At 37.2% G+C, this 15,276-nt stretch overlaps 1 protein-coding gene across 1 annotated transcript in view; it reads right to left on the bottom strand.

Moving 5' to 3' along the window:
- The window catches only part of ZNF236 (zinc finger protein 236), a 70,824-nt gene that overhangs the window by 9,979 nt on the left and 45,569 nt on the right, over positions 1–15,276 (bottom strand). The window contains exons 18-28 of the mRNA XM_074146861.1: positions 15,073–15,224; positions 14,746–14,958; positions 13,990–14,269; positions 13,425–13,528; positions 12,071–12,436; positions 10,364–10,509; positions 8,846–9,089; positions 8,221–8,400; positions 6,788–6,940; positions 5,424–5,614; positions 3,590–3,721 (exon numbers count right to left, since the gene is read on the bottom strand). Of these exons, the coding sequence (XP_074002962.1) occupies positions 3,590–3,721; positions 5,424–5,614; positions 6,788–6,940; positions 8,221–8,400; positions 8,846–9,089; positions 10,364–10,509; positions 12,071–12,436; positions 13,425–13,528; positions 13,990–14,269; positions 14,746–14,958; positions 15,073–15,224 (2,161 nt within the window). The remainder of the gene's footprint in view (positions 1–3,589; positions 3,722–5,423; positions 5,615–6,787; positions 6,941–8,220; positions 8,401–8,845; positions 9,090–10,363; positions 10,510–12,070; positions 12,437–13,424; positions 13,529–13,989; positions 14,270–14,745; positions 14,959–15,072; positions 15,225–15,276) is intronic.

Below are 15,276 nucleotides of genomic sequence, written 5' to 3'. Positions count from 1 at the left end.
ATAGGCAAATTTAAAAATCATATGCACAAAAGGTTAATAGAATCATAGAATAATCCAAGTTGGAAGGGATGCCTTGAGATTGCCTAGTCCAATGTCCTTAGGGCATGCTTAGGTCTATGCCTGGTAAGTTTCTGAGTATCACCAAGGGTGGAGACTCCACAACCTCCCTGGAACACCTCTTCCAGGGTTCAACCACCCTCACAGTGAAAGAGGGTTTCTTTGCGCTCAGATGAATTTATTTTTTTTAATTTGTGCCCATTATCTCTTGTCCTTTCACTGGGCATCACTGACAAGACCCTGGCTCTGTCTGCTTTACTCCCTCCCATCAGGCACTCAAGCACATTGATAAGAAACCCCCACGCAGAGCCTGCTCTTTTTTAGGCCAGCCAGTCCCAGCTCTCTCAGTCTCTCCTCCTAAGTCAGATGCTCCAATCCCATCACCATCTCTGTAGCCCTTCACTGCATTCAATCCTATATATCCACGTCTCTCGTGTACTGGGGTGCCCAGGACTGGACACAGCACTCCAGATGATGTGTTTTCACTGGTACTGAGAAGAGGGTAAAGATCAACCCTCTTGACCTGCTGGCAACACTTCTCTTGATGCATCCCAGGATGCTTTTGGCCACAAGTGTACATTGCTCATTCATGGTCAACTACTTGTCCATCAGAACCCTCAGTCCTTCTCTGAAAAGCTGCTTTCCTGCTGCCCTCAGTGTGCAATAGTGCAATGGGTTATTATTCGCCAGGAAAAGGACTTTTTTTTCACTTCCCTTTGTTGAACTTCGTGAGGTTCTTGTTGTCCCAGCTCTTCATCCTGTTGAGGTCCCTCTGAATGACAGCACACCCATTCAGTCTGTCAACCATTCCTTCAAGTTTTCTATCACCTGGTAAACCTGCTGAACACGCACTCTGTCCTATTGTGAACATCACTAACAAAGAATATTAATGAACTGTACTCGCCCCAGTATTTGAACTCAGGGGACCACCACTAATGACTGGCCTTGAGATGGACTTTGTTCCACGGATCACAACTCTTTTGAAACCAGCAGTTCAGCCAGTTTTCGATCCACCTCACTGTTCCATTTAGCTAGCCCATACTTCATCAGCTTGCCTATGAGGAAGTTATGGGAGACAACATCAAAAGCCTTACTAAAGTCAAAACAAATCACATCCACTGCTTCTCTCGTCCACCAAGCCAGTCATCTCATTGTGGAAGGTTCTCAGGTCAATTAGGCATATTCTCCTCTCCATAAATCCCTGCTGACTACTCCTAATCACCTTCTTGTCCCTTGTGTTGGAAATGCTCTGCAGGATTATTTGCTCTTTCCAAGGATTAAGGTACCTCAAACCAGGACTGGGTGACTGACCTGTACTTCCCCAGATCCTCCAACCTGCTCTTCTTGAAGGCAGGAGACCTTTTGATTTCTCCCAGTCCTCAGCAACCTCTCCTGATCACCAAGACCTTTCAAAGACAATAGATAGTGGTCTCATGATGACATCAGCCAGCTCCCTGAGCACTCCTGATTGTACCCCATCACCAATGGATTTGTGTATGATCCTGCTCTAGTGAGTGCAAGTATTGATCACTCCACCCTTTCCCACTGACCCGGGACTGCAGAAGACAAATCTTACCAGTAAAGATGAAGCAAAAGGGACACTCAGTACAGCCTTTTCCAAATCTTCTGTCACCAGGTCCTCTGCCCCATTCAGTAGCAGACCAACTCATTTTCCTTTTACTGTTGATATCCCTGTAAAAGTCCTTCTCGTTACACTCTGCCAGATTCAACTCCAGATGCACTTTGGATTTCCTAACCTCATCCCTGTCTCCTTGAATGGTGTCTCTGTACTCCTTCAAGGTTACCTGATCCTGATTCCACTTGCGTATGCTGCTTTTTTTATGTCTGAGTTTTGTCAGGAGCTTCTTGTTCCTTGGCCTCCTGTCACCTTTGTTTGACTTCCTACACATCAGGGCTGACCATTCTTGAGCTTTGAGGACAACATAAAATCATCCAGCTCTCCCGGCCATCCTTCTCTCCAGGTCTGCTTACCATATGACTATTCCAAGCAGATCTGTAAACAGACCAAAGTCTGTTCTCCTGATGCCCAAGACTGTGATCCCACTATTTACCTTATTTTCTTCCCTCACGATCCTGAGCTTGGTCACTGCCTGACCTTCACATTCCCAACAAGTTCTTCCTCCTTTCCAATTATTAGGTCATGAAGAACACTTCCACTCGCTGGCTTCTCAGTAATCTATATCAGCAAGTTATCATCAATGCATCCAGAAGTTTCCCAGATTTCTTGTGCCCTGCTTGTTGGCCTTCCAGCAGATCTTAGGCACATTCAAGTAACCCATGTGGACCCAGAACTGCAAATCACAGATTCATTTAGGTGGGAAAGGACCTCTTGATATCATCTAGTCCAACTCTTCTACTCAAGAAGGGTCAGCTAGGACAGATTGACCAATACCAAGATGAAAGCCTCATCTGCTGTTTCTTCCTGACCAGGCGATCTGTAGCAGACTGCTAGTATTCACGACAGTGTCACCCACGTTGGTCTGCTTGCCAGTCCTTACCCAGAAGGTCTCAGCTGGCTCACTATCCAGGCAGAGCTCCATGCAGTCCTGTTGCTGTCTTGTCAGTCTGTCCTGCTTAAAGATCCTGAATCCGGCCATGGCAGCGCTTCAGTTGTATCAGCTGTCTCTGATTCCAAAGAGATCACAGCCCTGCAACTGCACACAGACCTCTAGCTCCTCCTGTTTGTTCCCCATGCTGCGTGCATCAGTGTACAGGCACTTCAGGGAGACACACACTTGTGACAATTTTTCCAAGAGTGTCGAAATTTCCTCTATTACTTTGCCATCTCAGCACCTTTATTCATATACATACACTTGAGATGGGCCTCCTCCCTTCAGTTCTTATTATTGTTGAGGTTTCTTTTGCCTGTACCAGCCACAACTTGCCCACATCTTGCCCTTTGCTTGCCAGTCCAGTCCACCACTTCTTCACTTGATTGTGGGTCACCCTTTGCCTCTTCCATTTTTCTTATTTTACAGCCTGCATCATCAGGTTAGTTGAAAACATTCATTTTGCCTTCAAGAAGAGAAGTCTGAACTAATTTTTCAAATACCAATACTATATTACACATATAAAAGTTTTGATTGAAATGCAAATACATAAGAAGTTGAAATGACACTGTGTTACTCTACTATTAAAGCAATTTGGTTACAAAAAGAGAATGGAAAAAGTATAGCAATAGGCGCTTTTTTTTCCACAGCTCTCAACTTTGTCTATTATCTAAGTACAAACTTAATTGGAAATTTTTGGAGCAGTCTGCATTGAGAGCATGATTATGTAATGTGTAGAAAGAAACACACTATTAATTGCATTTGTTCTTGTCTAGGAAAAGGTTTTTTTTAACTCAAAACAGAATCTAGGTTACTGGGAAGTCACAATGAACCTCTTCCCAATACTCTTATTTGGGAATGACATCAGCCTTCCTGCTTCAGGACACAGAGGAATCATTCCAGTATTTTGACTAAATAGTGTTCTTTACCCACAAAAGATACAGAAATATTATTGTATCTACCTGATATGTTATTTCATCAGAGTTTGCAGATGCTGAATGGGGCGTATGGCTCACCAGTATGACTTGCTGTGAGCCTGACCCACTTTGGCTAGCAAGACTGGAATCTGTGAGTATAGCAGGGAACTGCTGACCCTATCAAAGGCGGGAGAAAAAAAAAAAAGTTAGAATAACTATATCTAAACAGCTAACTGTAGTAATGTAAATTATTTTTACACCTCAAAACAACTTCCCCCTCCCCTGTTTGAATAAGACCATTCCAGAATCTTATCTGAACAAACGCTACTGTTTTCTCTCATTTTCTCCTTCCATTTTAAGTCTAACAATTTAGGAGTAAGAACAGAGATTCAGTTCTGATTAATTTTTCCCAGCCTTGCATCAATTGCTGAATGTTTGAGCCTTCCCTTGTCTTTGTCTCTTCAGCTGATAATTTCTTTAACCCCTATATTCTGCTTTCCTGATTGGTCTTCCCATGTTATTTTCCTTTTTTAAAATGTCTTAACTTACTTCCAAACCACATAAAATCAAGGTACAAAATTACTAATTAAGATACACAATGTATTACTAATATCTTACTACTACTTCTATTTCTACATTACTGTTAAAGACATTTGAATTTCCCCAGGAAATGCAGTACCTTTATGTACTACTTGTTTATTCTTCAAGATTCCTGAAACATAGACTGTGTTTGCATAGTGCCCAAAACAATGTCCATTTTTATTTATGCCTGCCTTAACATCAGAGGCATAGTATAAACATCAACACTGCCAAACGTAATCACTTAAATTATTACAAAGTCTGAAATGAAACCACATGTTGCTTTGTTACTCTGTGATGCCAAAATTCACAAATCTGTCATAAGAACTATTTAACAAGTCTTTTCTTCCCCTCCCGAGAGCAAAACTGCAGAGAGGAAAGTGTATAATCATCCTCATAGGCTTTGCTTCACCAGGTTTAATCACAGCATATGCTAGGCAAAAAATCTTTCATTTACATATATTTACACACTTTAATTCTGGACATAAAGTAAGTAAAACTCAATCTAAACCTAGTTAAGCTGAGAAAGTAGATGAAACAGGCCAAGTTTTCAGACATCAAACCTACACTGAAATGCAACCACACAACAACCCTAAATTTTCACTTTCTAGTCTTTTAATATTATTTTTTGCTCTATTTTTCTTTCTCCCCACTCTGTACATTTGCCAACATGTTTTTGGCTCTTGATGACACCACAAACAAATTATGATAAAAATGAAACTAATGCTAAAGCTACCAGGCAGATCATAGTCCGTAAAGCACTGTTCTTATAAAATTTCTTATAGCGCTACCCATTATTGAAGACAGTCATTTTAATTTAGATTCTATGCTGTTATATGCCATGAAAGGAACCATCGCAACTGCTCTTCAACTCGTAAGTTCACAAGGAGGAAAAAAATTTACCAGATTAAACCATAAAAAGTTTAGGAATAACAGGCTACATTACTGCATAGTGATGAAGCACACAGTTTAGTTTATCACTAAAAACTGATCACTAAAAAAAAATATGTTTGAAACAGTAGATCCTATCTGTTCATTGCAAAAAAAAAAAAAGAAAAAACCTAAACAAAACAAACAACACGCCTGCAAAATTTATCTGTATTTCTGTTTAACTAGTTTATGCTTCTAGATGCCAGTGTGCACACATTGTTGGCAGAAAGAAGGAAAGTTAACTGAATTTTCAAATACTATGTGTTTACAGGATTACAGGACAAAATTATTTTCTACGCAAAATCTCCAATTCCTGCCCTGTAAGGCAGTAACATGAGTTTATCTCTCAGTTCAGAAAAGTATTTCTTACCTGTGAAGTGATATTAAGTGTAACTGCATCAAGACCACCTGACAGCATTCCCTGAGTGTCAGCAAGAGTCAAGGTGACACTACCATCTCCTCCAACTCCTGATGAAGACATTACCAAATTCTGGGCAGAAACTGTAGACTGAGATATGGGTGTTGTTGAAGGAAGGTTTGTTCCACCTGTGGTACTAAGTTCTGGAATATATGCAAAATAGTAAAAGAAAAAGCTGTTACACACAAACTCTTAGCTAAAAACTTATTTTAAATGAACTTAATTTCTATTTCTCATTTGCGAGGGCTTTCTATTTTGGAAGCAAATAAATCAGTTAAACAGCTAGTCATGTGTCAAAAATTGCCAGAGAGATGATAAAACTAGAAAAAAATACATCTAAATGTAGCTTGATGGACATCATACTGCAAAGCGTTAACTTTGTAACATGGGGTATGGGAGATGACTCATTGCTGAAAAGACACCCGAAGAAGCTTCAGGTTACATGTTTCTGTAGTCTGACCACTTGCAGAACTCTCAGTGAAATACACTTTGACTCACGGCAGTAAAATCAAAATTCAGTAACTCTGTGTCACAACACTCCCACCCTATTTTTGCAACATAGCTGATAATCTGTAATAGCAAAAAAGGCCAGTTTATTATTAATAGGTACTTCATAACAGTTTCATTATAATAGCCTGATGGCTCTCAGTTTATGACAAGCATCAAAAACCTGATTAGATGAGACAGAAGGTACAATACAACTGACTGTTTTTACTATTTCATTTATTATTTCATTACACAAGAGCATGCCTTAACCTTCAAATCTTACAGGATTCTCTGGGGTAGGCCTCGCCCAGTATGACACTAAAGGAGATTTGCTTTATAGATGTATATGAGCACTAAGAGATCAATGCGACCTGCTGCACCGACTGAAAGCATGAACAACTACATACATGCATATGCATTTGTGTGTATATACAAACAGCTATAGGTAGAAATCCACATACATATTTAAAATCTCAAAATTTGAATACTAGAGCAAATTTGATACAAAAGGTATTTTATTATCTGTCTGCAGCAAATGTATCAGACTTCTTCATCCTCCAATTTATAGAAATAGTCCTTCGATATTCCTGTAAATGCCTCAAAGTACTAATTTTAGATGTATCTTCTTGTTTTCATTTCTTCTTATTATGTGGTGTAAAGAGCATTTAAATTAACATAACAATTTAAAACCAGTGAGAAAACACACAAAGTCATGTAGTTCCTGAATTGTAATGTGCAAGATTATACCATTTCAGATTTAGTTACCTGGTCTAATATTTTTTTTTTAACAAAATGTTATTTTTAAATTGGAAAAATCACTGTCTGCTTACCTGGAGCATTTAGTGAAGTGCCCTGAGAAAGAAGCTGGTCGTTGCTTATAGTTAATGTAGCGCCTGTAGTCTGACTGTTGATGGTTGGCGCTGTCAGTCTTAAGCCACTATTCAGATCACTGCTTCCAGAATTATGCTGAATAAGATCTTGACCTGAATTGAAATTAGTCCTGTTATAACTTTAAAAGTCTCAACATTATTCTGCTACTGTGCTTAGAACTATAAACAAGTGATCAAAATATAATAAAAGTTGAAAATACAACCAAAATCCAAAATTCATTTCTACACATGCAAATTTTTATGCAGATGTTTGACAAGTTTCTAGCACAGATGTGTTTATGCATATCTAGACACTAACATGTAGAGAAATACCCGAGATTATTAATATTTAGACAAATAATGATCTTACTTATCTAGGTAAACTATAAAATCTGCGAAACTAAAGGCATATGGTTAAAATGTGATTTATTTTTTTTTTCGATCTACTGTATGAATAAGTAGGATACGGATACTATATGAATTACACTGAACATGTCCTCTTTTGTAAATACATTACTTCACATGATGTTAATTTTGTGGAACCGTCAACAAGCACAAAACATACAGACACTGAAAGCAGATTCTATCAGTTGTTGGACACCTACACCTCATTTTCCTTAGATGAGTGAACATCCATTAACAAACAGAAAAACATAGGTGGGGGACTGTGACACCTTAACATGGACATTATTGTCATGACACTTAAAAATACTAAACACGTTACACAAAGCAAAGAGAAAAAGAAAAAAGGAAAAGAAAGAAATTAAAAAGAAAAAAAGAAAGGAAAAGAAGGAGAAAAGCACTAAATATTACACTGGATCTATTAAAGAGATGCTATGTTACAAAATACAAACTGTTTGTAGGAAACAAAGATATTTATAGTGTATATAGGATCAGTCTCTTAGAGGCAGTAAGAAAGTTGGTCTAAATTTATTCAAAGAGACCTAAAGTATTAACCACATTGTTACAAAGACTGAACAGTAAGCACACCTCGAAAAATGACCACAGTATCTATTAGAACATGGTTCCACAGGCACTTAAAGAAAACTAGATTAAATAATCTCATCCCCAATGCCTGTTCTGCTTGTTCCAGTCCCAGTACTACCCAGGAGTTGCACTACCCTAAGTGAGGCACAGCAAGGAAGTAAGAACGGGTTATACGGGGCTTTGCCACCGAGTCAAACATCTGTTGACTCAAGGCTACAAATAAAATAGGGAACCAACCTAACATGCATCCTCATAGCAAATGTATTTGGTTTTCAAAAGCAGATTTGGGGAATATCTTTTAATGCTGATAATATAAAAAATGTACCATGGAAAAGTTGTGGACAGTGAAATTGCTACCTTAAAAAAATAGAGATCTTGTACCTTCAAGGATCATTAGAAATACTAACCAGATATTGTAAGAGTGATCTCTTGAGGACTTCCTGATGAGCTTGTAGTTGTAGAACCTGAAGCATGAGCTAGAACTTGACTCAAGCTGGAATTATTTATGGTCAATGTTATCTCATGTTGTCCATTTGAAGATGATACCATACCCTGTGAAGTCATGACTTGAGAGATGTCCTGTGCACCTAAATTTAAGTGGGTAGAACAAAAAAAATTCCATGAAGATCCTTTCTTTATAATAGATACAGCTTTTTAAAGTAAATAATATATTATTTTCTAAACTACTATAAAAGATGTAGCCAAGGTAAGATGCTAGAACTTGTAGCCTAAAGAAGAAATTGTTTTCATATCCAGTTTATTCCTCTGCGGGTTAAGATCATCAGAAGACTTTATATGCTCCTGAAGACTATAAGTGTTCTTCAATATTTTCATTATATAGTTCACCTTCTGAAAAAATTATATTCAAAAATGGTAACACAAAGTTGTAAAATTTGTTGAAGATGCTCACCCAAGAACTGTATGCTTATTTTATTAAATGAGGTATTGGGGGGGGGGATTTTCTCACTGTGGGTAATACCATAACTAAAATTAAGAAATTCAATGCACAATAAAATTATTGACACTGCTTACCACTAGAGTTGGTTGTCAGCACAGACTCTTGCTCAGAGAGGGATCCTATTGTCATGTTGGCAGAAGATGTTACTGTGGGCTGCAAAGACAGGCCTGATATAGGCTGAATAACCACATTAGCTGGCACTGCGTTTTCTGTTGCCTGTAGGGAGGGATTCTGTGGAGCCATACTGGGATCTCCAGTTAGCTGCTGAGCAAGTAAATTACTCTGCTGTAACGTCTGCTGTAGAATACTTGGATCAATCTGAAAAGCAAGTTTTCAATGTGATCAATCTAAAGTTAACAAATAAGGGTTACGTCTTAACATAAATCCAAAATTCAAAAGGTTGCATTAAGACTATATATAATATTAAGCAATATTTAATATTTTATAGATTATATAATACTTAAAGTTTAACAAACACTTCAAACTTAAATTTATTTTTTAAGCATCTGTATATAGTCAGTCTCCATAGTCGCTATGTAAACAGTCTGTTCGGCTTCAGCCATAGATTCTTCCCTCTCTTCCCTCAGTAAACTTTGGGAAACCAAGATCATAATTACAGATGAGCATGCTGGGCACCAGGTACACACAATGCTGCCACTCTGTACTGTCTCACTGTGGCATGTAACACTTATCACTGTCCTCAGGTTTTTGAAAGTGAAAACACATGGAGCAGAGAGAAGACTGATATGAGAAATTATCTATTTTTTCAGCTCCTAGGGCTCATTAACATCACAGTTCACAAATATCTCTGCTCCCATAGTTAAAAGCAGGTATTTTACTCTTTAGAGATGAGTGTTTGGCGATTGGGGAAACAAAACTAAAACACGGTCGTCTTCATTTTATGCTAAAAAGCTCTTGAGTAGTCAGACTCAGTAGAGCAGCCCGATACAACTCTGAAGAGGACCCTTCCCTGACCTTGCGGACCTGGTGACCTCCAGAGGTCTCCTCCAACCTCAATGATTTTGTGAAACTGATCAAACACAACTGAGTCCATGAAAATCATTCCTTCGCATAATTACATTTAAAAATTTGTATTTAAAATCATCTCATCTTTTTCTGTTGTTCATTTTACAAGCTCAATGGGAATTTAAATTGTGAATCCAAGTATTAAAAACTTGCCAAATAACACCAGTGTCTTATGTTAAGAACATTCCATGCAATAATTTTGATTGGTTTGTTTCTGCAGGGGGTTTCTTTCAGGAGAGGGGGTAGGGAACCCTAGCCTAAAATGCGTGAAAAGACAAAATGCAATTAAAAGAAAAAAAAATATACAGATTTTAAAGCAATCTGCCAAAATCCCTAGGCTGTAAAAAAAAGCCTGAAAAACTGAAAGAAACCATAACAGAAAGAAAACACCACAGTGCAGCTATTGTCTAAGTCTTCTAACACGGTGCAACTGATACAGCACGGTATTGCCGTGTGCCTTACTCAACTTGAGGGAACTCTTCCCGAAGTACATGCGCTCATTAAACCTCCTATAGCTCTCAAAGTGACTCTATAAAATTAAAAGCAAGAAACTGCGTGTAACCTACCTGTAATGTTATGTTGTTAATACTGGTGGCATCTATTCCAGAAATTTGAACATTTTGTCCAACCAGATTAGCAGCAAGTTGTAACTGTATTCCTTCAAGAGTGGCCAAGCTACCATCTGTCAAGGACACAGTTAAGTCACCTCCAGCTACCAAAGAAAACAGTTATATTATAATGTTTTTCTTTATCATTACTGACTGCCTTTTTTAGCTTGTTTATTTTTAGAAATTAAATCATTACAAAAGCTATGCACAGATACACATTTATTCATGCCATGAAAAAATCATCTGAAGTAGACGATTGCCTATTTTAAAGCTTCATAAATTCTATGTAATTTAAGGATTGTTATTATTTAAGCATTAGCCAGCACCTTATAAAACAAGAACCACTCCAGAGTAGCTTTGGAAGCTTGGAGAAGTTTGGTATAAATTTTCTTGGAGAGCGTGCCATGCCTAAATAGAAGCAGCACTCACACATGATACATATGTTCTGACTGAACATACACATGAAAGCTACTGCCACAATTTTGCACAGCACAAACATTGTTCAAGAGGGTTCAAAGTTCATCCTATGTACACACGTGGATGGAAATAAAGGTACATTAGCATTTAAAATATGAAATCTTTAAAACTTGAAAGCTCCTAATTTCAAAAGTCGAATAGACCATCTCTATAAAAGATCTTGAAAAAATATAAGGAAAAAGTCACCTTTGTTTAACATACCTTCTTCTCCAAACACCTTCAATATGATCAACCCATCTCTTCAGCTGATGCTTCAAAACCATCTATCTTTCCCTCTCCAAAATCTTCTAATATAATAAATCTGCTTAAAATGCACCCAAGAAAGATCTACTCTGCGCAAAACCCACGTTACTTATTTCAATTAAGAAGGCTCCTGCCTCTTTCTAGGACATCTGAACATGCTAAAGACTCCTCCTTATTGTGTTCACTCAAAAATCCAAGCAAACATCAGACAGTTTTTAATTTATCACTAACTGTGCCTGTCAAATACCAGTATCTTCCAAACAACCAATACCTTGTTGGTTTTGGACAACAGTTTAGGTCAAATAGGATAAACTGGAATGGCTACAGGTAAACATGACACTGACACATTACTGTGAATTTGTGGCCATACCTTCAAAATCATAAAACAGGCACTGAAAGATGTACCAAAGAAGAACAGAAAATCAAAGTCTCACTTTCAGAAGTGACAGACAGACAGTCCAAGACCCATTTAAGTAGTAAATTTAACAGTACCAGGGAACATTACCATACACCTCAACACTATTCTGCTTAAAACTGCCCCTGTCCCAACTTTGCCTGAGCCCAGCTAGCACTTAGACAAACAATTTCCATTCATGGAATGGAAAGATTACAGAATAACTGTTGTGCTTCTTTTCAAGAAAAGGTGACAGAGTATTACCAAAAAGAATACAAGTATTCCATCTACTTGTTATCTGTATTTTCTTCCTTCCTGCAGTGTAACACCACAGCAGAACTGAAGAGATCCTTTTAGGTGAACTGCATACATTTTCCCCTTCACTCTTAAAATTTATTTAAATTTATGTCACCACCATGCATTGAATCGTGAATTCAATAAACTCTATACCGGTTTGGAAGTAGTGTTTGGCATAATTTTCTGAACTCTAGCAGAAAGCAAAGCTCACTACTTGATCTCAACACCACCACTAAGAAGTCATCCATGTTTACCTGACACTGAAGCAGGCAAGATAGCCTGGCCCACAAGTCCTTGCTGAAGTAAATTTTGCTCAAATTGATTCGTCAAAACGGAGTTATTCATGATGAAAACGTTAGGGTCTGTTGAGGATGAATTAAGAAGACTGACTGGCTGGAGTCCCTCAGCTGAAGTACGGGTGACAGGCTTCCTAACTTTCTTTGTCTCTGGTTTATAATGACACTGTATGTGGGTTTTCCTGCGCCCTGAAGTACGAAACCGTAAATCACAGTGTGGACATTTAAAGGGCTTTGCTCCTGTATGCAGACGCATGTGGACTTTTAGACTCCCTTTTGTAGAAAAAGAATTACTGCATACATGACAACTGAAGAGCTTCTGGCCTGGAAAAGATTCAAAACCAGTAAGATAAGTGATAAAACCTCTAAAAATCAATAGCACTGAACAATTTAAAAAAAATACAGATTCTAAACTAATTTGAACAGACTAAGTTTGGAATAACTAGCCTTTTTTCTTTATAATTTTGGCTTCTTTTCAAATGAGTTTAGGATATTAATGAAAGGTATCTAAATTTTTTCCTATTTTTAAAACTTAATATGCTGTTAAAACTTTTATGCAGAATCTTATTTGGTCCCCTTGATGCTTGATGCCTCTGTCCTCCTCATCATGTCATCTTCCTGACTAATCAAGTTGTTTCAACTATACATCTCATGAAACTGGAGAATTAGAAGTTCCATCCTGACCTCTTCAGCCACTGATTTCCTTTTTAATTCCTGCAGCTTTATTCTTCTGTCTTCTATTTCAGCCTCTACCTCAATACTGACTAGTATTAATGGATTACAAGTAGGAAACAAATCAATTTTGTGAGATAATATTCTAAAAACAAAACACCAACCACCTCAAAGTAACCTACTTAGCAGCACAAACATTAACATTTATTATTTTTTTCTTAAACTTGATTTTATAAAATCCTGTCCATTCATAAAATGGAGATTTATAAAATTTATATGGAGATTTTAAAAAATGGAGATTTAGAAAATACAACTCCATCCTCTTGCTCAGGAAGATTGTTTAGTGTTGAAATGCTAAAGCAGATTTGAAATTAAAGTATTATAGACACCTCATACTTTTTTCACAAGCTAAGACTATGACGCTTTGTAAGCCAACTAATACAGAAGGCTGTAATAATATGGTTTACTCAAAATATCGTGCGATTTATTTGATGATGCAGTAAGTACCAAATCCCACCTGGTGCTGCCATTAATAGTGTCATTATAGTAAAACATACCATCCCTTGCAAAATGTGTAGTTAAAACAGCCTGTCAAGAAAGTAACTGGTTTCTAAACAAAGACATTCAAAATCTTACTGACCTGTGTGTGTTTTAACATGACAATCTAGAGTGGATTTTACAGTGAAACTCTTTCCACATTCTTCACACTTATATGGCTTCTCTCCAGTATGGATACGAACATGCCTAACAATTCCAGAACACACAAATACATGAATTTCTACTTTTATAGCAGTCATTAGAAACATTTATTTTGTATCTTACTAATTTTAGATTTAATTGAATACTTAAATTAACGTTACTTCAAGCAGAACTAGTAAAAAAGATTATTTAAGCATTTGCCCGTTTTCAAACTGATTCTTATATGTTTTTATATGCAAGTCCTATAACAAGAACAACATTTATTCTAAAACTTCATAATAATAATTTCAATACTGCAGGAAGAGAAATATAAAAAGGCTGGTTTAGTCATATTAAGAATATGTAATATTTTGACACATTTTTAAACCTTTCTGAAAAAGAAAAATGTATGTAAATACAAGTCAAACTTCAGCTTAGGCATAAAGAAGTTATATGAAACTGTTACTGCTAAGTTTCTGGTGAACAATTTAGAAATTGAAAATATGCAAAGCTTTTCCGTTCCTTACCTGACCAAATCACTAGGTTTTTTAAAGCTTTTGGGGCAATAACTACAACAGTTGGCGTATTTGGGCTCTGCTTCCAGTTCTGCTTGCTTATCTTTCATCTCACTAATTCTGTCTTTCTCTGCAGCAGACTGGACAAGAACTTTTTCTGAGACAGTGGCACTTTCTCGAGGCCTAATCTTTGCCAGTTCTGCTGTTTCTTCTTCTGTAAAAGTTATGACACCAGGACGAGATTTTCTGGAAGTTCTTTCAGAGTTTTCATCATCATCTTCAACACATGCAACTTTTTTAAGAAAAAAAAAACACGTCTGTTTAGCTTAATCTATCAGATGAAATTATAAAAATACAAGGTTTTATTATTAAACACATGGCTACCACATTACATGCTTAAACTTAAATCTCTTTCAGAGGTCTAACTATTCATGTCTGTGTTTCTTGGAAATAAAGTTGGATTTATAATTTTTATTTTTAAAATAATTATATACAGGTATAAGTAATTTAGGACAAAAAATGTTCTACTAGTGATGCACTAAAATAACTGTGTAACCTACAGTACCTTGAATACACTGGAAGACTCCTGGGAAACTGATTTCTTTAAACAATTTATATTACAGCAATTTCAGTGGCTCTGGACATTAGACATTATCCGTGCTGGAAAGCTAATTTATAACATTACTGTTACAGCATTCATGTAATCCACTGAAACATTTGTACTTGTTATGCAGTAAGGACTAAAAGAGTAAAAATGAAATAATTTACCTCCCCCTCCCGTTTCTGTAGCTGCTGCTACAGGTGAGGAGACTGCCTGATGTTTTTTCATATGTTTTTTGCAGTGAACAGTTGTTCGAAAGCTTTCATCACAGAATGGGCACTTGTAAGGCTTCATGCTCATGTGAGTTGCCATGTGCCTGGTAAGGCTGCCATTAGTTGTGAAGGAGGTATTGCAAATGCTACAGCTGAATGCCTTAACTCCTTAAAGTAACAGAAACAAATAAGTAGCATGCCTTTGTTTAAGTTTACTTATACAGGACATTTACAAAACCCAAATGTGCGTTAAGCTAATATAGAGCTGGAATACTCCGTTACCTGTATGAGTCTTCTCATGTGACTTAAGAACTCCTGAGGAAACAAAGCCACGGCCACAGAGTTGGCATTTATAAGGTTTCTCACCAGTATGCGATCGTACATGTTGCTTCAAATGGCTGGATTTCTTAAAACCTTTGTTGCAATATTCACATCTATTAGAAGAAAATTGTTTTCATTAGTTGCATATAATTACTAGCCATAAAA

This window comes from Numenius arquata, chromosome 4 (assembly GCF_964106895.1).
Source record: "Numenius arquata chromosome 4, bNumArq3.hap1.1, whole genome shotgun sequence".
Taxonomy (NCBI): domain Eukaryota; kingdom Metazoa; phylum Chordata; class Aves; order Charadriiformes; family Scolopacidae; genus Numenius; species Numenius arquata.
The sequence above is the reverse complement of the archived record's forward strand: the minus strand, read 5'-3'. Positions and strand labels throughout refer to the sequence as shown.